At 38.8% G+C, this 25,972-nt stretch overlaps 1 protein-coding gene across 1 annotated transcript in view; it reads right to left on the bottom strand.

Annotated features, from left to right (window-relative positions):
* The window catches only part of LOC103075725 (A-kinase anchor protein 13-like), a 114,243-nt gene extending 88,477 nt beyond the window's left edge, over nt 1-25,766 (bottom strand). The window contains 2 exon segments of the mRNA XM_082931024.1: nt 2,785-2,860; nt 25,686-25,766. Coding sequence (XP_082787150.1) covers nt 2,785-2,860; nt 25,686-25,766 — 157 coding nt within the window.
* Nucleotides 25,767-25,972: the final 206 nt, after the last annotated feature.

Raw genomic sequence — 25,972 nt, 5'->3', positions numbered from 1 at the left:
AAGGTGCTAGCTGTCCAGCTGGCAGTCAAACAGACCACGTCCCAATTCCAGACCTGGAAAACAGAGCAGCTTAAAACATTCTAATGGAAAATCCACGGGGAAGATCCAGACTCAGCCCTGGTAGGAATACCTCACCCAGAAAATAAATCCAAGCCAGCACTACAAGGGACCACAAACCAAGTCTGGGATGAGAATCTGCTGCTGTGATACAATGCTGGTTGGTGAGCTGGGGCGGAGGGAAGACTATGAAAATGAGGAACAAGGGAGAGAAAAGGACCTTAAGCCATTATGAAACCCCACAAATGGAAGTGCGGGGACCCTAAGGCAGAGCTAATCTATACCCCATTTCACATGTGTTGACAAGTTTTCAAAATGGATGAAATCTTTCCTTTCTTCTTACATGCACCCTTCCTAAGGAATAAAGTGAAGCAGCAAACAAAGGTATAAACAGGAATGAATGATCATTGGTTTCAGAGTGAGGCTGATGTGGCTCAAATCTGGATCTGAATACTTATAGCAAAAAGATCCCAGGCAAGAAGGAATTTGACCCTCTAAGTCTCCATTTCCATACCAATGAAATGGGATGATTTGTACCTCCCTAAAATAGTTGTAAGGATGGTTAGAAATAATTTATACATATAGTAACCAGAACTCCGCCCCTGAGTACACAGCAGGCATGCGATAAACATGCCTAATGGAGTTAAGGCTTCATTAACGTGTAACGTGTGATTTGACAAGTATCCAGTAAGGACATTACACCTTGAGGTGGGCCAACCCCATTTTATGACCCATATATAAATCTGTCTATAACTTTTGTGTCCTGAGCCACTAGCTTTTTAAAAGCTAACAAAATGTGCACTTTTAAAATGCTATCTAGTCTTTTAGGTTTCAATTATACATATGTAAACAAATTATAGCTGGGGAAGGGTAGGAAAACTTACCAGCAGTCCACTCACTGGGCTTTGCTGAACCATGTTAATCATAATGCATCTGCATGTATTCCTATTTAAATAGGTTTGCATTTATCCTGGATTGAAGAGTATACAAAGTGATTTTAAATGTTACTACCTTATTTAGTCTAACACTATTGCTCTCTTGAGCTGTGTTTAAAAGTAAAAGAAAGAAACCTACATGACTGAAAGTACCTAGAATTCACAAAAAAATATGCCTAAAGTAAAAATCTCAGGTCTGAAGTTCAGAAGCATAATCCAGATCTTGGGTTTTGATAAAATGAAGTTTAAAAAGAAATCACTCTAAAATGACCAAAGTCTTTTGGGGGCTGGGGTATGGAGAAGGGCAACAAAATTCAAGATTATGCCCTGGGGAAAATGCTCAGGGGTTCAAAATACATTTCCTTAAACGAGTAAAATAAACTGCAGCATGTGAAGAAACTTCCTGTGAATATTCAAATTATAAGGCAACCTCTACATAGCAGACAATTTCACTGCCTGAGTGGTTGAGAGTAATTACACTTTTAGAAAAAGCCCCAAACAGCTTAAAGAACCAAAACATAGTAAGTATTATACTTTTAAGTAGAAGATTCTAGGGGGAGAGATAGGGAAAATGTAAGTTAAATCTGTGAACAAGGTCAGTCTTATAATATTCGGAGACCCGAAACACAACTACAGCATAATAATATTCTTTAACCTCTTTCTCCACATGAGAGAAAAATAGAAAAAAAACTTTTCATATTTGTTCTGACACTTCCTTTGCAGCAAAGTCAGAGGACTGAGAATCAGTAGGAAACTTCTCTGGAGATAGAAGTTATGAACCATCTGTCTTTAAATTTAATACTACTGCAGGACATCCACAGCTAAACTGTCTCTAAAAGACCAGTAAATGAAAACCTGGTAATTTTTAAAGCAGGTCAGTGAAAATTGGAAAGGTTAACAGAGGTTTTGTTGTGTAAAGTCGACTCAAGAGCCCAAAATGCAAATTACCAGCTGCAAGAACAGGCACAGAGACTTCAGTTACTCACCAGGTCATTCGGACTCTTCCCTTAAGAAAGGCCAGTAAGGCTTTAGGGATGGAAGACAATAGAGCACATAGACATTAGGGAACGTACCTTACGTCACAGTGAATTAGTGGTTAAACGTGGATAAAAAGTTGGGATTCCTAACTAACCACAGATCATGTGCTGTGTCATTAACCAGCAAGGTCTTAAGAGCATTTTACCCTCAGCCAATGTTACTAATACCTCATGGGTGCTTAAGGAAAGACTCAACTGCTGACAATACTTCCAAAGATTATGGCTCTCAATCTTGGCTACAAAGCAGAGGAACTAACGGAGCTTTTAAAGATTCTGACGTCCAGACCACACCCCAGCCCAACTAAATCAGAATCCCTAGGGGCAGGACCCAGAGATCACTACATTTTTAAAGCTCCCTACGTAATTTCAATGCACAGCCAAAATCAAGAGCCCCAGGATTAGTCCTTAATAATACATATTTATAGTTTTACCATATTAAGAAACCTTTATCACATGTACATATATGCACAGCACATACGCCTTCACAGATGAATTAATAAATCATAAAGCCACATGTGAAAACTTAATACTGAAGTGAAATTTAGGTAATTACGTGTTCATTTTCAACTGTGAGTCAAAATGCCTACAAACCCAAATCACGTACACCCGTTCTTCTCATTTATCCCACTAATGCTCATGAAGGACAGACCTTGAAATCAAACAATCTGTTATAAGAGTGGGAATGTGGCTCTAGGAAATGGACATTTTGGATGCAGTTATTCAAGCAAATTGGAAGTTGGAGAATCCCTGCGTACCTGGGCTCTGCGTCGGAGCCAAGAGAGATGCTGCATCTGGGCATGGCTCAATGGTACACCAGCTTTCTCGGTTTATCTGAAGAAAAAGAAAAAGAGATTGACTTTCAGACAGTGAAGTAGTGTGGGATGTTTATACAGCTGTTACAAGTATATCTACCACACCAACACTCCTATCTTTTTCTTTAATATTTTATTGCAAAGTGGGTAAAATTATGTCAAGAAAAAACCTTTTTCACAACACAACAAGGCAATCTATACTCAATTAAGACTCTAAAGAAACTGTCAGTAAAAGTTAGTTATATAAAAACAAAAGGAAAAAAGATATACAAAGAGGAAGATCATGGTGCAGGCCAATGGTGAAATAAAAAAGAAAAATAAGTTAACAGGTGAAAAGGATCATATATTGAAATACACATTTCACATCCTAGGTTGCAACTTAGAAAATGCAAAAATAATTCCTATTTGTTCAAGAATTACTGTATGTTGGGCATAAGGTTAAGAATTCTACATATATTATTGCATTTAATCCCCACACTAGCTCCAAGAAGTTTGTAATATCTCTATCCAAAGAATAGCTACGCTTGGAGGAGTTGCTAAGGTAATAAAGGGCAGGACTGGGAATGGAATACAAACCTATGTGATTCTAAAGCATATTAAGAAGCACATACACCCGCCCTAAAACATTTTTTTTTAATTTAGCCTTTACAACTCCAAACCATCTAACATTGTAACTTTCTACTTCCATTAGATTAAAAATAATGTAATTTTTAAAACTACCACTAGAGATTTCAACAGCCCTCTCTCAGTAATTGATAAAACAGGTAGACACAAAATCTGCAAGAATATACATAAAGAACTTGGAAAACATCATCAACCAATTTGATTTAATCAACATACACTGAGCCTTTTACCCAACAATAGAATACACATTCTTTTCAAATGCACATGGTATGTTCACCAAGATAGAATATATTCTGTCATATAACACAAGCCTCAAATTTGAGGATTAAAATCATATTAAACATGCTCTTTGACCACAACAATATCAAATTAGAAACCAAAATCAAAAAGATATCTGGAAAAACTCAATATTTAAAAAAAATTTTAAAAAAACTTCTAAAAAGAAATCTTAAGGAAACATTAAATATCAGAAAATATTTCAAGCTGAATAAAAATAGAAATACCACATATGAAAATTTGTGAGATACAGCCAAAATAATGCCTAGAGCAAAATTTATAATATTAAATCCCTGTGTTAGAAAAGAAATGTCTCAAATCAGTGATCTAGGCTTCCACCTTGAGAACTTAGCAAAATTAACACAAAGCAAACATGATGAGTAAAACAAAGAGCAGAAATCAGTGAAAGAGAAAACAGAAAAATAAAATCAATAAGATCAAAAGCTGGATCCTTAGAAGATCAGTTTACTGATATTAGTAAAACTTTAACTAGACTGACCAGAAAAGAATTCTAAGTTAAAAATTACCAGTATCAAGAATTTAAAGGGGGATATCACTAAAGATCCTACAGACACTGAAAGGATAATAGGGAAATATCAATATTACGAACAAGAAATACAACAAGTTAGATGAAATGGAAGCATTTCATGAAAGACACAAACTACCAAAATTCTTTGAAAAAGATAGATAATCTGTACACCCTTATTCTATTAAAGACATTGAATACATAGTTTAAAACCTTCCTATAAGGAAAACTCCAGGCCCAGATGACTTCAGAGGTAAATGGCACCATACATTTAAGGAAGAAATATTAGCAATTCTACACAAACTCCTAAGGAAAACAAAAGAGGAGGGAACAATATATAGCTCACTTTATAAGCCCAGCATTACCCTGACACCAAAACGAGACAAAGACGTAAGAAAATTTTAAATCAATATCCTCAGGAACATAGACGAAAAAATCCTGAACAAAAATTAGGAAACTGAATCCAGCAATATAGAAAAAAGATAAACATCGTGACCAAATTCATCCCAGTAAAGCAAGCTGGTTTAACATTTGAAAATCAATTTATTAATAGACCAAAACCTCCCACAAACTAATGATTATCAAGAGATGCAGAAGAGAATTTGGCAAAATTCAACATCTAAAACTCATAGAACACTGAAAACAGAAAGGAAATTACTCAACCTGATAAAGGGCATCTATTTAAAAAATCCTGATACTTCACTCTGAGATCAAAAACAAGGCAAGAATGTCCACTCTCAGCACCGTTATTCAATAGGTACAGGAGGTTCTAGCCAATGCAGTAAAGCAGAAAAAGAAATAAAATGCATAGATGTAGAATAGAAGTAGTTACTACTTTATTCATAGATGGCATGATTATCTATGGAGAAAATCTCAAGCAATCTACAAAAATGCTACTAGAATAAACGAGATTAGCAAAGCTGAAGGTTATAAAGTCAATGTACAAAAAAAAATTAATACTAGTCCTATATATTAGGAGTGAACAATTAAAAATTAAAGTTAAAAACAAAAGTAATATAATTTACAACAGCATCAAGAAACATAAAATAATTAGGCATAAATTTAATAAAATATGAGTAAGACCTGTACTCTAAACACTGCAAAACACTACTGAGAAAAATTAAAGCAGGCTTAAATAGAGATACCATGTTCACAGATCAGAAAACTCAATTCTGTTAAATTGTTAATTCTCCCCAATTCATCACTACTTGATCTCAAGATTTACTATATATAAAAGCTTTTTTGGGAGATTGTTTCAGGATGGCAGAGTAAAAGGACGTGCGCTCATTCCCTCTTGTGAGAGCACCGAAATCACAACTAACTGCTGCACAATCATCGACAGGAAGACACTGGAACTCACCAAAACACATACCCCACATCCAAAGACATAGGAGAAGCCATAATGACACAATCAATAAAATCAAATCCCATAACTGCTGGGTGACTCACAAACTGGAGAACACTTATACCACAGAATTCCACCCACTGGAGTGAAGGTTCTGAGCTCCCCCATCAGGCTTCCCAACCTGGGGGTCCGGCAACGGGAGGAGGAATTCCTAGAGAATCTGACTTTGAAGGGTAGCAGGACTTGACTGCAGGACTTGGACAGGACTGGGGGAATCAGAGACTCCACTCATGGAGGGCACACACAAAGTGGTATGTGCATCGGGACCCAGGGGAAGGAGCAGTGACCCCACAGGAGACTGAACCAGACTTACTTGTTAGTGTTGGAGGGTCTGCTGCAGAGACGGGGGTGGCTGTGGCTCACCGTGAGGACAAGGACACTGGCAGCAGAAGTTCTGAGAAGCACTCCTTGGCATAAGCCCTCCCAGAGTCTGCCATTAGCCCAACCAAAGAGGCCAGGTAGGCTCCAGTGTTGGGTTGTGTCAGGCCAAACAACCAACAGGCAGGGACCCAGCCCCACACATCAGCAGACAAGCAGACTGAAGTTTTACTGAGCTCTGCCCAATAGAGTAACACCCAGTGCTACCCACCACCAGTCTCTCCTATCAGGACACTTGCACAAGCCTCACAGATAATCTCATCCATCAGCAGACAAGCAGACTGAAGTTTTACTGAGATCTGCCCAATAGAGTAACACCCAGCGCTACCCACCACCAGTCCCTCCTATCAGGACACTTGCACAAGCCTCACAGATAATCTCATCCATCAGCAGACAAGCAGACTGAAGTTCTACTGAGCCCTGCCCAAAAGAGCAACACCCAGCACTACCCACCACCAGTCGTTCCTACCAGGAGACTTGCACAAGCCTCACAGATAGCCTCATCCACCAGCAGAAGCAAGAAGAACTACAACCCTGCAGCCTGTGGAACAAAAACCACAATCACAGAAAGACAGACAAGATGAAAGGGCAGAGGACTATGAATCAGATGAAGAAACAAGATAAAACCCCCCAAAAACAACTAAATGAAGTGGAGATAGGAAACCTTCCAGAAAAAGAATTCAGAATAATGATAGTGAAGATGATCCAGGACCTCAGAAAAACAATGGAGGCAAAGTAGAAGAAGATGCAAGGAATGTTTAACAAAGACCTAGAAGAATTAAAGAACAAACAGAGATGGACAATACAATAACTGAAATAAAAAATACACTAGAAGGAATCAATAGCAGAATAACTGAGGCAGAAGAACGGATAAGTGACCTGGAAACAGGATGGTGGAATTCACTGCCACGGAACAGAATAAAGAAAAAAGAATGAAAAAAAATGAAGACAGCCTAAGAGACTTCTGGGACAACATTAAACACAACATTCGCATTATAGGGGTCCCAGAAGGAGAAGAGAGAGAGAAAGGACCCGAGAAAATATCTGAAGAGATTATAATCGAAAACTTCCCTAACATGGGAAAGGAAATAGCCACCCACGTCCAGCAAGCACAGAGTGTCGCACGCAGAATAAACCCAAGGAGAAACACGCTGAGACGCATAGTAATCAAACTGGCAAAAATTAAAGACAAAGAAAAATTACTGAAAGCAAACAAGGGAAAAACGACAAATAACATACAAGGGAACTCCCATAAGGTTAACAGCTGACTTCTCGGTAGAAACTCTACAAGCCAGAAGGGAGTCGCATGACATATTTAAAGCGATGAAAGGGAAGAACCTACAACCAAGATTACTCTGCCTGGCAAGGGTCTCATTCAGATTCGATGGAGAAATCAAAAGCTTTACAGACAAGCAAAAGCTAAGAGAATTCAACACTACCAAACCAGCACCACCAAACAACAAATGCTAAAGGAACTTCTCTAAGTTAAAAAACACAAGAGAAGAAAAGGACATACAAAAACAAACCCATAACAATTAAGAAAATGGTAATAGGAAAATACATATCGATAATTACCTTAAACATGAATGGATTAAAATGCTCCAACCAAAAGACACAGGCTTGCTGAATGGATACAAAAACAAGACTCATATATGTTCTGTCTACAACAGACCCACTTCAGACCTAGTGACACATTCAGACTGAAAGTAAAAACTCTCCAGAAAGTGGGTGTAGAGGGAACCTACCTCAACATAATAAAGGCCATATATGACAAACCCACAGCAAACATCATTCTCAATGGTGAAAAACAGAAAGCATTTCCTCTAAGATAAGGAACAAGACAAGGATGTCCATTCTCACCACTGTTATTCAACACAGTTTTGGAAGTCCTAGCCATAGCAATCAGATAAGAAAAAGAAATAAAAGGAATACAAATTGGAAAAGAAGAAGTAAAACTGTCACTGTTTGCAGGTGACGTGATACTATACACAGAGAAACCGAAAGATGCCACCGGAAAACTACTAGATCTAATCAATGAATTTGGTAAAGTTGCAGGATACAAAATTAATGCACAGAAATCTCTTGCATTCCTATACACTAATGATGAAAAATCTGAAAGAGAAATTAAGGAAACACTCCCATTTACCACTGCAACAAAAAGAATAAAATACCTAGGAATAAACCTACCTAGGGAGAATAAAAGACTCTTATATGTAGAAAACTATAAGACACTGATGAAAGAAATTAAAGATGATATAAACAGATGGAGAGATATACCATGTTCTTGGATTGGAAGAATCAACATTGTGAAAATGATTATACTACCCAAAGCAATGTACAGATTCAATGCAATCCCTATCAAATCACCAATGGTATTTTTTACGGAACTAGAACAGAAAATCTTAAAATTTGTATGGAGACACAAAAGACCCTGAATAGTCAAAGGAGTCTTGAGGGGAAAAAAAAAGAGCTAGAGGAATCAGACTCCCTGACTTCAGACTATACTACAAAGCTACAGTAATCAAGACAGTACGGTCCTGGCACAGAAACAGAAATATAGATCAATGGAACAGGATAGAAAGAACAGAGATAAACCCACGTACCTATGGTCAACTAATCTATGACAAAGAAGGCAAGGATATACAATGGAGAAAAGACAGTGTCTTCAATAAGTGGTGCTGGGAAAACTGGACAGCTATATGTAAAAGAATGAAATTAGAACACTCCCTAACACCATACACAAAAATAAACTCAAAATGGATTAGAGATCTAAATGTAAGACCAGACACTATAAAACTTTTAGAGGAAAACATAGGAAGAACACTCTTTGACATAAATCACAGCAAGATCTGTTTTGATTCACCTATTAGAGTAATGGAAATAAAAACAAAAATAAATAAATGGGACCTAATGAAACTTCAAAGCTTTTGCAAAGCAAAGGAAACTACAAACAAGACAAAAAGACAACCCTCAGAAATGGGAGAAAATATTTGCAAACGAATCAACAAAGGATTAATCTCCAAAATATATAAACAGCTCATGCAGCTCATTATTAAAAAAACAAACAACCCAATCCTAAAATGGGCAGAAGACCTAAATAGACATTTCTCCAAAGAAGACATACAGATGGCCAAGAAGCACATGAAAAGCTGCTCAACATCACTAATTATTAGAGAAATGCACATCAAAACTACAGTGAGGTATCACCTCACACCAGTTAGAATGGGCATCATCAGAAAACCTACAAGCAACAAATGCTGGAGAGGGCGTGGAGAAAAGGGAACCCTCTTGCACTGTTGGTGGGAATGTAAATGGATACAGCCACTATGGAGAACAATACGGAGGGTCCTTAAAAAAGTAAAAATAGAATTACCATATGACCCAGCAATCCCACTACTGGGCATATACCCAGAGAAAACTGTAACTCAAAAAGACACATGCACTCCAATGTTCACTGCAGCACTATTTACAATAGCCAGGTCATGGAAGCAACCTAAATGCCCATCGACAGACGAATGGATAAAGATGTGGTAGGGCTCCCCTGGTGGCGCAGTGGTTGATAATTTGCCTGCTAATGCAGGGGACACGGGTTCGAGCCCTGGTCTGGGAAGATCCCACATGCCGCGGAGCAACTAGGCCCGTGAGCCACAACTACTGAGCCTGTGCGTCTGGAGCCTGTGTTCTGCAACAAGAGAGGCCGCGACAGTGAGAGGCCCGTGCACTGTGATGAAGAGTGGCCCCCGCTTGCCACAACTAGAGAAAGCCCTCGCACAGAAATGAAGACCAAACACAGCCAAAAATAAATAAATAAATAAAAACAAAAAAAGAAGATGTGGTACATATATACAATGGAATTACTCAGCCATAAAAAGGAACGAAACTGGGTCATTTGTAGAGACGTGGATGGATCCAGAGACTATCATACAGAGTGAAGTAAGTCAGAAAGAGAAAAACAAATATCGTATCTTAACGTGTATATGGGGAACCTTGAAAAATAGTACAGATGAACCGGTTTGCAGGGCAGAAACTGAGACACAGATGTAGAGAACAAACATATGGACACAAGCGGGGAAAGCGGCAGGGGTGGTGGTGGGATGAATTGGGAGATTGGGAATGACAATGTATACACTGATGTGTATAAAATGGATAACTAATAAGAACATGCTGTATAAAAAAATAAATTAAAAAAAAGTACTTTTAGAAGTTTGGATAATTTCCCAAAAACATAGAGATAGTGAAGGTTTTAGTTCACTGAAGTATTTGTTTTTGTATTGTTAATAGCTTTAACTTTTGGAATGCTAAAATTAAAAAATTTTAAACTCAAAAATAAAAAAATAAAAAAAAAACATTAAATAAAATCCATGCCCCCCCCCCAAAAAAAGGTATATTGTGACTTCCCTGGTGGTGCAGTGGTTAAGAATCGCCTGCCAATGCAGGGGACACAGGTTCAAGGCCTGGTCCAGGACGATGTCACTAAGCCCATGTGCCACCACTACTGAGCCTGCGCTCTAGAGCCTGCGAGCCACAACTACTGGGCCTGCGTGCCACAACTACTGAAGCCCGTGCGCCTAGATCCTGTGTTCTGCAACAAAGAGAAGCCACCACAAGGGGAAGCCCGTGTACCACAACAAAGAGTAGCCCCTGCTCGCTGCAACTAGAGAAAGCCCACGGGCAGCAACGAAGACCCAACGCAGCCAAAAATTAATCAATCAATTTATTTTTTAAAAAGGCTATGTTAATAAAGCCAGTTTGGTACTGGTATAAAGACAGGCATACAGATCAAAAGAACAAGAGAGAATCCACAAATAGACCTTCACAGATATGACCTATTCATTTTTGACAAAGGTGTCTAGGTATTCCAGTGAGGAAAGAATAGGTTTTTAACAAATGAAGTTGCAAAAATTGGGTGTTCATGTGAAAACAAATAAATCTCCCCCAAATCTCAAACTTTATATTGTCTATAAAAATGGCTCAAACTATATCTAAATGTTAAACTTAAAACAACAAAACTTCTAGAAGAAAACAGGGGAATGTTTTTTGTGACGCTGGGTTAGGCAAAGATTTCCTAGCATGCATTAAAAAAGCATGAAAAAAAACTTGTAAATTTGACTAGTCAAAATTCTTTTAAAGTCTTGCTCCTCAAAAAGTATTGTTAGGAAAATGAAAAGGCAAGCCACAGACTGGGAGAAAATATTTACAAAACATCTATCTTCTAAAGGACTGGTAATTAGAATATTAAAATACACATAACAACAACAACAAAACCTCTTACAATGCCATAAGACAAACATGCTTTTTCACATAGGCAAAAGATTTGAATAAACATTTCATCAAAGAAGATTATGAATGGTAAATAAATGCAGGAAACGATGCTGAACACCGTTAATCATCAGGGAAAAGTAAATTAAAACCACAAGGCAATAACAGTCTACAGCCATTCAAATGGTTAAAATTAAAAACTGGTAATTCCAAGTGTTGCCAAAGATGGAGCAACTGAAACACTGGTAACATTGCTGGGAGAATGCAAAATAGTAAGTCACTTTAGAAAGCAGTTTAGCGTTTCTTATAAAGTCAAACATATATTTATAGACAACACAGCAATCAATCCCACTGTGGTATTTACCACCCCAAAAATCAAAATATACCTTTACGTAACAAAGACTTTTACTGGAATTTCATAGCAGCTTAATTCATGATAACCCCAAACTGAAAACAGCCCAGACTGTCATCAATGGGTAAATGGATAAACGAATTGTGATACATCATTCAATGCAACAGACTCAGAATCAGAAGGAATGAACTACTGATACAAACAACATGGACAAATCTCAAGATCACTATGTTAAATTAAAAGAAAAAAGCCAGACAAAAAGACTACCTACTGTATGGTTCCATTTATATAATACCTTAGAAAAGGCGAAATTAATACAAGAAAGCGTATTAGTGATTAACAGGGACTGGAGGAAGAGGCTGACTGCAAGGGGACAGGAGAGAACTGTAGGGGTGATGGAAATGTTCCTATCATGACTGTGGCAGTGATTACACAATTCAAACATTTGCCAAAACTCATCAAACTGTGAACTTAAATTGGTGAGTTTTATTGTATATAAATTATATCGCAATAAAGCTGAAAAAATGTATCCCCAAAAGAGAAGTATAATATTTTTAGTTTTTACCACTCCCAAACACTTTAACATTATAATCCTCTAGTTTCATTAACACTGAAACAGTCAGTGGATTCTAAACAATATAAGTAGGAGTATCCAAACAAATTACCAAGTAGTTGAATATTTATAATGCTCAAAGATGATTTTACTTAACGGTTTCTACAACATCATGTGTACCTACTGGTAAATTTCTGATCTTTGGTGAGAAGATACTAAACTATATTGGTGAGAAGGACCAACAGTTTTACTAAGTATGCTACGTGGGATAAGGTAGAAAGCTATGGGACATTCTGTCAAATTACAACTGTGTGACAAAGAAGAAATGCAAGGAATTAGGCTGCTTGCAAATAACCATGAAACAAAACACCAAATCATTCGCTCATTTCTGCTCTTTCACCATTAGAGAGGAGAGGAGGTGGGGACCAGGGGCCATCAATGTTTCAATTCCTGGTGTGTTACAAAATGATGCCCCAAATTTGAAAGTTATCTTGAATGGAAAAGAATCTCCAGCAGGTTCCCTGGGATTATGCAAAATATTCCCTTTCAAAACGCAATTTGAATGTGCCTAAGGAAGAAACCTCAAATTCAGTAATGTTAACAAACCCTATCCACATCTTTCAAAGAACTGAAACAGCAAATTTTCTTTAAAAACAAAAAATCTTCCATTTAGAGAAGGATTTTCTTACTGTGAACTGCATCTCATTTGAAATGAGCCAAAAGTTCACTTCCAGTGAAGTTTCTCTGTTAACAGGAAAAGCAAGAGTCCAGAATTGCTGTACTTTTGCTCCATGAATACAGCAGCAAATTTAAATAGGTAACAGAAATAAAAAAGCAGTTCTTTTAAATAGTGAAGAATGCCAAGCCGCTCTGCATTATCAGGACTTTGCTCTCTCCCCTTCCATGATCTTCAACACCTCTTCAGTCAACATTTTAGGAAACTCTGTTAAAATTCTTTATCTGAGAATGTTTTTCGTCACCTTTTCACACATCATTCCATAGTCAATAAGTAAACCGAACATTCTTGCTTTCAATATTTGAGGGACTAATACTCTACACTTTTCATGTAATTTTAGGCATTTGCGTGTTACAGAAAGTGAGTTATATATTTGGCAAAATAACATATAATGTAAATAATCCATAAATATTTATTTAAAATAATGTATTATTTAACAAAAATAAAAATATTTAAGAGTATTACTTAAAATAATATATAATAAATACTGAAAGAAATTAAAATGAAATCAAACCTCTAACTAAATGCACTAATTTCTGAATAACAATGATGAGAACATATTAGTGGTGGGAGGCAATTCCCCATGGGTCTCCCCTTTTTCTGCATGTCTTGTGAGCAAAGGACACTGACTGTCCTTTTGTTCTAGACTATCTTTTCAAGAATGTCTATGTATCAAACAGCCTTGGAAGATAGAGATATTGCTTCTTTCTGAAACAAAGGGCAGATGTGTTGAATCAGAGCAAACGTCAGGTAGGCTTACCGCCCAATGTAAAAATTCCGGTTTCCTAATGTTGGGGTTCCTCAGCTGTGACAGAGCATCTACCTGGGCCCCTCCGTATTGCCCCCATGAGACTAGGGAAGCAAACAGAACCAACGAGAAGCTAAGCTGATGCTCATGGTGCTTTTTGAACGATGAGTAATAAATTCATCTGTCTCTGACCCAGGAGTTCCATGACTTCAGCCAGCAGCCATGAAATTGTCAGGATAACTTGGTACCTTATAAGCAGGGTAAAATCTCAGACCCATCACATTTTGACAAATTAGTCTATATTAAACAGTATTTAAACACAGTGGCAGCCAAAAATCTCTCAATATGATCACACCTATGTGGTGAAAAACTCCAATCTGATTCAATCTTTCACTGAGTGGTTATGCTTGAATAATCATAAAGAGCCAACTAATATCCATTTTAATTTTTCTATAGCTTCCTGAATTTTCTTTAATGACTGTGTTACTTTTTTAAAAATTTTACTTTTATAAACTTGGATAGTACAGAGTTCTCATACACAGGGTCTCACCAGTTTCTTCAATGTTACATAATCACAGTACATTTGTCAATACTAAGAAACCAACACTGGTATACTACTATTAATTAAATTACAGACTTTGGATTTCATTCCTTTTTCCAATAATCTTCTTTACTGTTCCAGGATCCAATCCAGGATACCACATTGCATTTTGTGTGTGTATGTGTGTGTGTAATTTTGCATTTTAAGACCTTTATTGAAATGTAATTCATATACTCTAAAACTCACCCATTTAACAGAGTTGTGTAACCATCACCACTAACTAATTTTAGAATATTTTCATGGCACCAAAAAGAAACTGAGTAGTAGTCATACCCCACCCCAAACCCAGTTCTAGGCAATCAGTAATCTATGGATTTGCCTACTCTGGATATGTCATATAAATGGAATTGTACATTATGAGGTCTTTGGTGACTGGCTTCTTTCACTTAGCAAGAGGCTTTCAAGGTTCTTCCATGTCTTAGCGTGTACTAGTGCTTAATCTTACTGCCAAATAATGTTCCACTGTATAGATATGCCCACATTTTATTTATTTACTCTTCAGCTGATGGACATTTGGGCTGTTTTCACTTGCTAGCTGTTATGAATAATCCTGTTGTGAATAACCATACACAAGTTTTTGGTGGACGTGTTTCATTTCTCTTGGGTATACATCTAGGAGAAGAACTGCTGTGTCGTATGATAACTTTATGTTTAAAATTCTGAGGAACTGCCAGACTTCCAGAGTGGCTGCACCATTTGACATTCCCACTAGCAATGTATGAATGTTCTAATTTCTCCACACCCTTGCCAACACTTGTTACTGTTCTTGTCTGTGTTTTGGCTGTAGCCAAACTAGCAGGTATGAATGGTACCTCATATGAGTATGTGAGATATACTTCCAAACTTCCATTCTTTTAAAATGGAAAATGTTTTTTAATCTATTGGTTACTTTCTAGGAAAGGAAGATTCTATAAAGACACAATGCTAAGCACCCTCAGATTTGTTTCCTTCCTTCTTTTATTAAAAAAAAAGTACGAAATAGGGACCTCCCTGGCAGTCCAGTGGTTAAGACTTTGCCTTCCAATGCAGGGGATACGGGTTTGATCCCTGGTCCAGGAGTTAAGATCCCACATGCCTTGTGGCCAAAGAAAACAAAACATAAAGCAGAAGCAATATTGTAACAAATTCAATAAAGGCTTAAAAAAAAAAAAAGTACTAAAACCTTCTGTGTATCAAAACATTGTGTCAAGCCTTAAAAGCAAAAGTAGTAAAAGAACTGAGTCCTCAAAGAACTCATAGTTTATGTGAGAGAGACATGGAAATGTTAAGTAAATAAGCGTTCCGTAGCATTTTGCACACATCAGGCACTGAAATGTGTGCTGACTTGGACAAGGTGTGCTGTGACCAACAGAAATGGGAATTAGAGTGAATGGGATACTGTAATGACAAACCATACTTGAAATGCTTTATACATTTCTGCCCAGGTCACAAATGTGACATACAGACACTGGGCCAGAGTAACAACTCTTCTCTTTCACTTCATACAAGGCATTGCACAATATATAGAGGTGGGAGGTCAGAGATTGCCACGCCCTTGTAGAAGCAGGAGAATTCAGAGAGATGAGTTTCACAGAAGTTAAGGAAGCAGGGGGCTGAAAACAGAAGGTAGGTCCACAGTGCCAACTGCTGCTGAGAAGTCAAAACTGATAAATTTTTGAAAGGAAGTTACTGAATTGGGCAACTGTGGGTTTGGAAAGAACAGTTTTTAACAAGACAGGTGATACCAGAATTAAAACTGTAAAACATCTCCTTATATTTCTAAATTCATGGTACTTTAAAGTTTGCAAAGTATTGTCACCTAGATTTGACCTTTTTCCTGTCCCACACGGAGGCACACTACCATTTTCAAGAAGAGGCCACACACTCAGTGAGGCTAGATTTGGGGATGGTACAGTTGTGTGTGAACTATATTGTACTGGTAACTTTATCTGCTCAAAAGACTGTAAGCTTCTTGAGAACTGAATCCCATCTTTTATTCCACGGATCTCCCAATGAGTAGATGGTAGATGCTTAGCGAATAATCTTTGAATTCCTTATCATCAATGATTTTACAGAGAACTGTAAGTTGGGAGAACCTTCAGGATTATCACTCTGCCTCCCTTTACTAGCTCCATTAAAGGGGGATGGGGGCACATCCCCCTTTAATAAGAGACTTGAAGGAGGTAACACAGCACTCAGAGACAGAGTGAGGACCCAGTTTTCCTCACTTCCAGTCCAGCGCTCTTTCCCCACCCCTGCAAATGTCTCTTCTTATTCTTAACTTTGTCTCAGAATTCAAATTTTGTTTAAACCATTTTTAATAGCAATATGAAATTGGATAAGTCTGGCAAATTGCATTTAACATCTCTGGAGAAGATTTGTTGGAAAATAGAGTCAACGTTCAATTTAGACCAAAATATTTAGAAAATAACGTATTATCATAACGCAACAACTAAAACATGGAACTGTGGATGCCGATATTCTGAACATGGAAATGCTGTAATTGAAAGAAATGTTTTTTGTTTGTTTTGGCTTTGTCCATTTCAAGGAGCCTGCATTTTCAATCACTAACAGTTAATTACCAATGATGTACTGAGAAGGCTCACTGTCTCTAAGTACACAAAAAGCTTCAGGAAATCTGGCAATGATACAGTTCCAGTAGGTTCCTTCTTTGGAATTAGGACTCATTCACAAACACTGACTGAAAATTAGTAAATTTCAGGTAAATCAAAGACTTCCTCACCAGGAAAGGATGGGGAAATCTAGCATAACAAGTCTTCCTAGAACTATCTTGCTGATTCATTCACACATTGGCCAGTCAGCTTTTGGGGAGTACTGTACCCACTTTAGGCAAGGAACAGTGTCAAGGTACAGCAATAGAAAGACGAATCATGATGCTGATGACAACTGGCACAATAGGTCCCACAGTTTTAAAGTATGAGGGACCTCTCTGTTCATTTAAAATGTCAAGGGTTACATCTGCCTCCACATCCCAGGATGACACAGGTATAACCATACGGGTCTAAGGTTTATCAGACCTCATGAAATAACTCCACAAACTGGGGACTACAGGTTGGGAAACAGACTAGTTTGTTAAATATAATAGGTAAACTAGTACCTGAAACCCAGAGAGGTAAGGAAGTCTCTAGTATAAAAAAAGATCATTTCTGGCTCAGAGATTTGGGAAAAGCTTATTAACAAAGCTGGTGGTATACGAGGTAAGCCCTACAGTGGGGGAGTTGTGCTTAAAAGAGACAGATGGTAAGGCAGGGCACTCCAGCCACGTGACAAAGAGGATGAGCAAACAGGACGCTTCAGAGCTGGAGTGCACAGCCTTTGGTGGCACAGACTCCTTCAAGAATCTGAGGGATGCCATGGACCCCTTCTCAGAAACACACATGTATGTGTCCAGTCAGTGGTTCTGGAGCACAGCTTTACAACTCAGAGCAGAGACTTTTCCTTAGATGTTTTTGAGGAGCACGAAAAGCCCAAGAGTGTCCAGAAGTATAAACTGAGGAAAGAAGAATAATGGGAGATATGGCTTTGTTCTCTACCAGGGTGGACCCCTCTCCCCAATTATATAAGCAAGGGAGTGAAAAAAAAAAATCAGTATCATACTAGGAAAACAACTGTAGAAATGTACAGATAAAATCGGACCGTGGGGAGGAAAGAAGCAGCATGGGTGGGACATCCAGGACACACAAGACCAGTCAGGAGGGGCCCAGACTGCTCTGGTCTGGAGACAGCGTGTGCCTGGACTGGGGACATGGCCTTTGGAGCACAGAAGCAGCAGCAGGTCAGCAAGCTGGTACAAAGGGAAGAACCCACAGAAATAAGAGAGAAAGAGGAACCAAAAATCCACAATTTAACAGACTTAGGAAATCCAGAGGAGATGATGATGGTGCCTTCTATTTGACTGTGTTGAGTTTTAAGTGTTAAGATGTCTTCCAAACGGTTAAACAAAGTTATGGTTATTGAGAGAAAGGTTGGAACTGGCTTCACCTGTTCTTGAGTAAAAGGTGAAAAGAATGTGTAAGAGAGTAGAGGCAGAACACACCAAGAGAAAAGACACACTGAAGGCAGCACACATGTTAGATAACACACGTCTACAGATGAAGCAGCTTGGAAAGCTAGCTTCTTACAAACAGCATAAAATTGAGTGTGGATTAACAAAATGAAAATAAATCAAACCACAGTGAGATACCACATCACACCCGTCTTAGGATGGCTGTTATTAAACACACACAGACACACACACAGACACACACCACCACCACCACCACCACCACCACCACCAACAACAACAACAACAACAACCAGCTCCAGAAAATAACCAGTGTTGGTGAGAATGCAGAGAAACTGAAACCTTTGTGCATGTAAACTCTTGAGAATGTAAAATGGCACAGTCACTATATAAAACAGTAAGGGGGTTCCTCCAAAACTTAAACAGAATTACCTTATGATCCAGGAATTCCGTTTCTGGGTACACACCCAAAAGAACTGAAGGCAGGGACTCAAACAGATATTTGTATACCAACGTTCACAGCAGCAATATTCACAATAGACAAAAGGGGAAACAACTCAAATGGCCATCAACAGATGAATGGATAAACGAAAGGTAGTACATACATGCAGTGGAGTGTTATTCAGCCTTAAAATAAGGCGAGAATTCTGACACATGCTACAACATGGATAAACCCTGAAGACCTTATGTTAAGTGAAATAAACCAGTCACAAAAAGGACAAATACTGTATGATTCCACTTATATAAGATACCTAGAGTTGTCAAATTCATAGAGCCAAAAAACAGAATAGTGGTTGCCAGGGACTGGGGGAAGGCGGAAATGAAGAGTTATTGTTTAACAGGTACAGAGTTTCAGTTCACAAAGATGAAAAAGTTCTGGAGATGGACAGTGGTAATATAATAGCTGCACAACAATGAGAATGTACTTAATGCCACTGAACTGTACATTTAGATGTGGTAAATTATATGTTATGTATATTTTCCTGACCCCCCCCCCCCAAAAAAAAGGGAGTGTGCAGCAGTTAGAGAGAAGCGAGCTTGTTTAGAGAAAAGAAGCCGCACAGTCAGAAGGAGCATTGGTAATCTGGGCCAGATGCTACCAATCATGGTCAATGCCATTAACCAGAAGACAAACTCCTTATGCACGGAGTGTGGAAAGAATGTCAAAACATGTATCAGCGTTTTCAACCACATCCTGTATACAGTAATTGCAACACCAAGCAGATCATATTCATGTGTGAAAAATACTGTGCTTATTATATATAAGTAAGCTGTTTAAGATATAAACTGGATTACAAAACATCTCTCCCTCCTTTTGCCCGGTTTCAGAATCACTGATGTGACAGATAAATTTACCCTGGTCTTGAGTCTATTTTTCAACAACTCCCCTGTTTCTCGCTCACACAAGGAGATAACTTAAAGTCCACACACACTACGTTGCTCCACCTTAAACATTTTCAGAGTGCCTGCTATGGGCCAGAGAAAATGCCAGGCCCTGATTATATACATGATAACACACCTCTTCTCATGTTAGTCTCTTTTCCAAAAGGTGACTTCTAAGACTCAGGTTTCTACATTACTGGATGATGACCTGGTTCTCTGTACTACCGACACTCTTCTTAGCCAGCTCTGAGACTAGGCTTGGAAGAAGATTCTGATCGCCAGCAGAATTAGGAGACAGACTAGAAAGAAACAGCAGTGTTGAGACTGCTAATAATCTGAGCTTAAGAGGAAAACAAAGATAATGATTAATAATAAGCCCCTTTATCCAGGTTCTGCCCTATGGAATCTTTGAATTATTAGCAAAATACATGATTGGCAACTGACTGAATGGGTAGGAGAGGAAACAGTTCAAAATGATTCTGAAATTTTGTTTAGCAAGTGGTTGGAAATGAGGAAAACAGAGATTTTGCCATTAAATATCCACATCTTTTGGAGGAATAAGTTACCAAAAACCACTTTCTGGCTCTGACTCCATTTATGATTCTGTAGCTAAAACACAAACTTAGTCCTTCGTCCACGTTATATCTCCATGACAACCAGAACATCCAAAGTCCTGGTGAGTTATAGTGCACATGGAACACGGGATAAGAGAAGTTAATTCAAAAGAAATGTCGACCCATCCTGGTAATTTTTCATTCCTGTCATGAAGCCTGGGATCCCTTGTGATTTTCTAAACCACACCTAAGTTGCATTCCCATCAGTCTGAAAATAGAGTTGTACATATTTTCAGTGGAGAGAGAACTCTTGTTTTTGGCAATGTTTCTGCTACTGTTTATATCTGAACATCCTAATAATACAGCTCATGGTTACACCCAGCCTTCCCAGCCATTGCCTGTATTTACTTCCTCTGCAACTGTCTCTGGAGATCTAGCCAGAGTTACAAGGCTGGAACAAAAGGAAGCAAAAACCCCTCCATCCGGACATGGAAGCCAATACTTGAGTCAAAGTCTTTTCAGGGAATCTGAGTGTAACTGAGCAGACAGGCATAATTGTCTTCAATCCTTAGCCTCCTTATGTCTTTTGTTTGAAGCAGTCTTAAAGCAAGTAAACTTTTTAAAGGATGTGTATTTCTCTGGAAAATGACACTGGAGTTAAAGACAAACTACTCCTTCTGTGCTTTCACTAATGAGGTCAGGTGGCCTGCCCAAACATCAAGGATGGGGAGGGGGTCATCCTCCTCTGTGAACATTTTTATTCAATGCATGCAAAACATGGTTGCAAATCTTTTAACCATTCATCTGATACTCTGAATTACTAGCGACAAAGTAAGTTCTCAATAAATCATCAGTAACATGAAAAATCATGTTATTATTATTAGTAGGCAATGTTTTTCCAGGTACCCAAAATAATAAAACTAGTAAAACAGAAATGGTCCCTGTACTAAAATCAGTTTAAGTCAGCAGTTAATCCTAGATTCCAACTCCCCTCTTTCTGGTATGTTAGTTTTGCAGTAAGTTCCTGATACTTGGTATCCTCTTGTGTTAGGAGTGGTCTCTTACTCAATGCGCTCATGAGTTAGCTACTGAACCACGTCAGACAAAGGGTCCTATCATTCACCAACTTGTGAGGTCAATACTAGCTTTTTGAAGGATGCTGAGGAAAATGGGCATGTTGATACCAAAGGGCCTCTGCCAAGAATTAAAATTCTTCCTTATCCCACTCTGTGCACATGATTCATAGTTACCAACCACTTATCGATCATAAGAGCCAGAAGGCATATATGCACTGGGGGAGAGGGGTAACCAATAAGGTGAGGAAGAGAAGTGTGTATGCGTGTACTGGGCTAGGGGATGGCGGCATGGGTGACTAAAGGATACTATCAACCTACACCTTATTATTCAGAAAAAAATTCAGAAAGGAGGTAAGATTTCAGAGGATGCTGGGGGCTGATGATGGGAAGCAAGAGCTGATCTGAGGATAAAGACCAGTGTGCCCAGCCTTAGGGAAATCCTAAGAGATGGCTTTGATGCAGAAAAGCTACCATGAAACTAACTGTACAGAACTGACAAAGGGAACAGATCAGAATGTGGAATAAGCCCAAGAAAGTATGGGTATATAAAAGAGGATCAGAAGCTTGAAGTTAATCTACAGTGAATTATTCAGATGCCAATGGGAGGGACTGGAGTTGTAAATGTGTGATACCAAAGGGATAGGCTCACAATCTAAATTTTGTGATGACTGTTACAATTCATCTCTCTGTTCGTACCCCAATCTCATCAGCACATTAAGTATAGTTTGTATAACATGAACAAATATTAAAAGATTAACTCATTCAATTAACAAAACTTACTGCGAATTTAGTACGAATGAGGGACACTGTTTAGATATAGTGAGTAGATGAAAAAATTAGAAACTCCTTACTATAAAATAAAGCAATCTTCCACAGAAAAGGAGTGAGAAAATATACATGATCACGTGAGAACTGAAGTGGCATATACACCCAATATAATTATAAAAAAAAAAAAGCACTGGAGTGGCATGGACATATATACATTCCAAACGTAAAAAAATTAGAAACTCCTTACTATAAAATAAAGCAATCTTCCACAGAAAAGGAGTGAGAAAATATACATGATCACGTGAGAACTGAAGTGGCATATACACCCAATATAATTATAAAAAAAAAAAAGCACTGGAGTGGCATGGACATATATACATTACCAAACGTAAAATAGATAGCTAGTGGGAAGCAGCCGCATAGCACAGGGAGATCAGCTCGGTGCTTTGTGACCACCTAGAGGGGTGGGATAGGGAGGGAGACGCAAGATGGAGGGGATATGGGAACATATGTATATGTATAACTGATTCACTTTGTTATAAAGCAGAAACTAACACAACATTGTAAAGCAATTATACTCAAAAACACTGATTAAAGACACAAAATCAAAATGGAAGATTACTGGAGACCACTTCTGAATGACTAAAAATCATTCTAAAAATTGTGTGGCAAAATGAATTTAGATGAGATCATGCACCTGTCCAAAGTGCTGTAGAACAAATTCCCGCACTGGGAAAAAATGTGTTGCGATAACTTCTAAGACTTCTTCTGACAGAAAAAGTTAGATTTTTAAAAATACATACATATATATATATATATATATATATATATATATATAAATAAAAATTGATATACATATTTATGTAATAAGAGGAATTGGCTGACTCAAGAGGCCTAGGGTAGCAAGAAAAAACATGAACTTTGAAAACAATCAGACCTGGGGTTGCATCCTATTACCTACTATGTGTGAGCTGTGAGAACTTTGGAAAATTACTGACTCTCCGAATCTGTTTTTCCATATGTAAAACGAGACAAATACTAGGAATGATGTAAAAATTAAATGCCTGTATCTCATACCCATCCACTTATTACCACTTCAGACCACAAAGCCATTTTATCATGCCTGGACTACCATAATGGCAGCCTAAGTGACTCCCACATTCCGGAATGATCTTCTAAAAAAAGAAGTAACGTATCTAAGCAAAGCAAACTCCTCACCATGGCTGTCAAGGCCCAGCCCTCCCAGGGCCTGCTTATGACTCCACCCCGCTTGCTCAGTATTTTCTCATCACAATGGCCCTGCCCATTCTTCCCTACCTCAGGGCCTCTGTATCTGCCGTTCCTTCTTTCTGGAATGCCTTCCCTTGGTATAGCTCCAGCATCTCTTTATCCTCTGGAGAACAGTTCTTTAAATGTCAGCACCTCAGAAAGATCTTCTATCTGAAATACGATTCCCATTATTCCCATAGAACACACTGTTTATTTCTATCAAATCGCTAACAGTAATTTGTACTTTTTGTTTCTCTATTTACTGCCTGTCTTTAAGCAATACGAGGACTTTAAAGACCCGTGTGCCCCTTGGACCTAGCACGTCTGACATCAAACAGGTCATTAATATAGTTTTCATGTAGAGCTCTCAGTGATGTCACCTTCTCTGTCTCCAAAGCAAAGAATCAGCACCAAACTCACCCATCTCATTTCAAACTGAAAATAGCATATTTTCAGGATTCTTTGTGTTTACTTATTTGTAATAAATGCTTACTTTCTGAGAAGTGAAGTTTCCTCTACTGAAAATCTTTCATTGCGTAAGGGCCGTATGGTACAAAAAATAATACAAACACAGGTACATCTAAAAAAAACCTGATTATGTCCTTTATTAGCTGTGGCCTTGTGCAAAAAAATCACATCACTCAAGTCCTTTATGTTCCTTACCCTGGCTCAGGAGAATCCTCAATCTCTTCATATGAAGGGGCAGGGGAACCGTTGCTGCCTGACCAGTCAGTCTCAAACAAAATAACATACATAAAAGTGTTCTGTTAAAACTGTAAAACAGCATCTACGAGGCCAATAAGCCTGTGCTAATTTAGCCCCATTCCTGAGGGCTTTCATGCCCCATGAGAGTGAAGAGCACTGAACATTTTAGCACTATTTTAAATGTACCCACACTCCTTGTGATACTCAGACTGAGATTTTCTATCCTCCCTCCCCTCTTTTCCTTCTTTCTTTTTCCCCCAGACAGGTAAAATCATAAAGAGTCAAGAATATAAAGGTTCTAAAAACCAGGCTCTCCTAAACATGAGGACAAAAATTTTAAAACATCACTGTGATTTCACAGTGGAAAGCACATTCCAGAGAAACTAAAATAAATAATATCTCGGATCAAGTTCAAAATGCCAAGTTGCCCACTGCTCTCAGCCTCGGCCTGGTATATCAAACCACCACCTGACAGCGATCATGGAGGGACAGACGCCACTCCCTCCACAGTCACAACTCCTCCACCTAGCTCCTCGTCTGGCGTGGTAGTGTTATTTCATTGACTTCTGTGTCTAGCCTTCTGAGCCGTTTTTTGGCCTCAACAGGCCAATGAAAAGAATTAAGGAGTCTCAAGTAATACACTGAATTGATAAATCAGTACAAGAGCTCCACTATTTCCCTGACCAGGGCGATACATTACTACTTTGCCTGGACTCCCCTGACTCTACACCTTCACAAGTTCAGGTACTGAGGTTCTCTTGGCAACTGTGAAGCACTTGCTTGACTTCCAATTTCCCCTGCCTCTGCCAGAAAACTGCTAAACTTCCAAAAAGTGCTCCTTGAGTCATCCAACATTCCCAGACTCCCATCTTATGGCTGGAGGAGTCCTTACTAATTTTAGATTCAAGGATGCCTTCTGTGAGCAATCAGCCATCCAGAGTCTCCGCCCCCATCCTGCTTAGACACCCAGCATCACTACCGGGAGAAAACAAACAAATACAGCTATTAACATTCAAAGGCTAGACCTGAAAAGCAGTCAAACAAAGCCAAAGGGGCCACTTTGCCACTTTAATAAATAGATTGACTGGAGATCCTTCCAAAGGAAATAAGTACTGCCTATCTTTCCCCTCAGAGCTGTGAGGAGAGACAGCAGAAACAACAGATAGAAAAGACTCAGGCAAAAGACAAAGAGACAGGGGCAGAAGGAGAGAGACTGACAGAGAAAGATACCCCCCAGATGGGGGCCTGGGGTTGGGAGGAGAGGGGTGGGGATGACAGGGACAGAGGGACACAGACATCTGAGGAAAGGGCAACTCTGAAGGTGAATTTCTCTGTCTGTGATTTTCAAGAGTATGAGGTCCTCCTGAGCATAAGAATCCATTTTAAAGCAAGTAAAATGACACTGAAACAGTACGTGGCTCAATGCTGATTCTGAAGTCCCCACTGTTTCTGTTCAGGTATTTTGCTAAGGACCTTAAAATCACCAACCCAACCCAACACTGCCCACTGTTCACACATGCACACTTCTCAGCCATTCTCCCAATACAGGGGGGCCAGGGAATCCAGCTACTGTTTTCAGAGACAAAAGAGCCTGAGAGCTTTGGAGTGGATGGAGTGTGGCCCCTTACCTTCAGCAACACCACGTCCACAGTCCTGTCCACCTTGGAGATGTCACATAGGCTGTAGCGCCTCTTGTGCCGTTCATACATTTTTTCCAAATGCAGAAGAGAGGAAGTAAGATGCAGGAGAGGTACCCAGTGTCAACCTGGGGGACCACCGCGCTCCCGCAAGTCCAGAGCTCCAAATTTCTTACCGTGAGCTGGAGGGGATTTATGACTTCCAGACTTCTCTATGTAGAAAACCCTCAAAGGGTCAAAAAATGAATTAAAGAAAACCGAGCAGAATCCCAATTCCT

This window comes from Lipotes vexillifer, unplaced genomic scaffold (assembly GCF_000442215.2).
Source record: "Lipotes vexillifer unplaced genomic scaffold, Lipotes_vexillifer_v1.1 scaffold983, whole genome shotgun sequence".
In the NCBI taxonomy this organism is placed as follows: Eukaryota; Metazoa; Chordata; class Mammalia; order Artiodactyla; family Lipotidae; genus Lipotes; species Lipotes vexillifer.
Note: the sequence above shows the minus strand (reverse complement) of the source record. Positions and strands in the feature narration are given on the sequence as shown.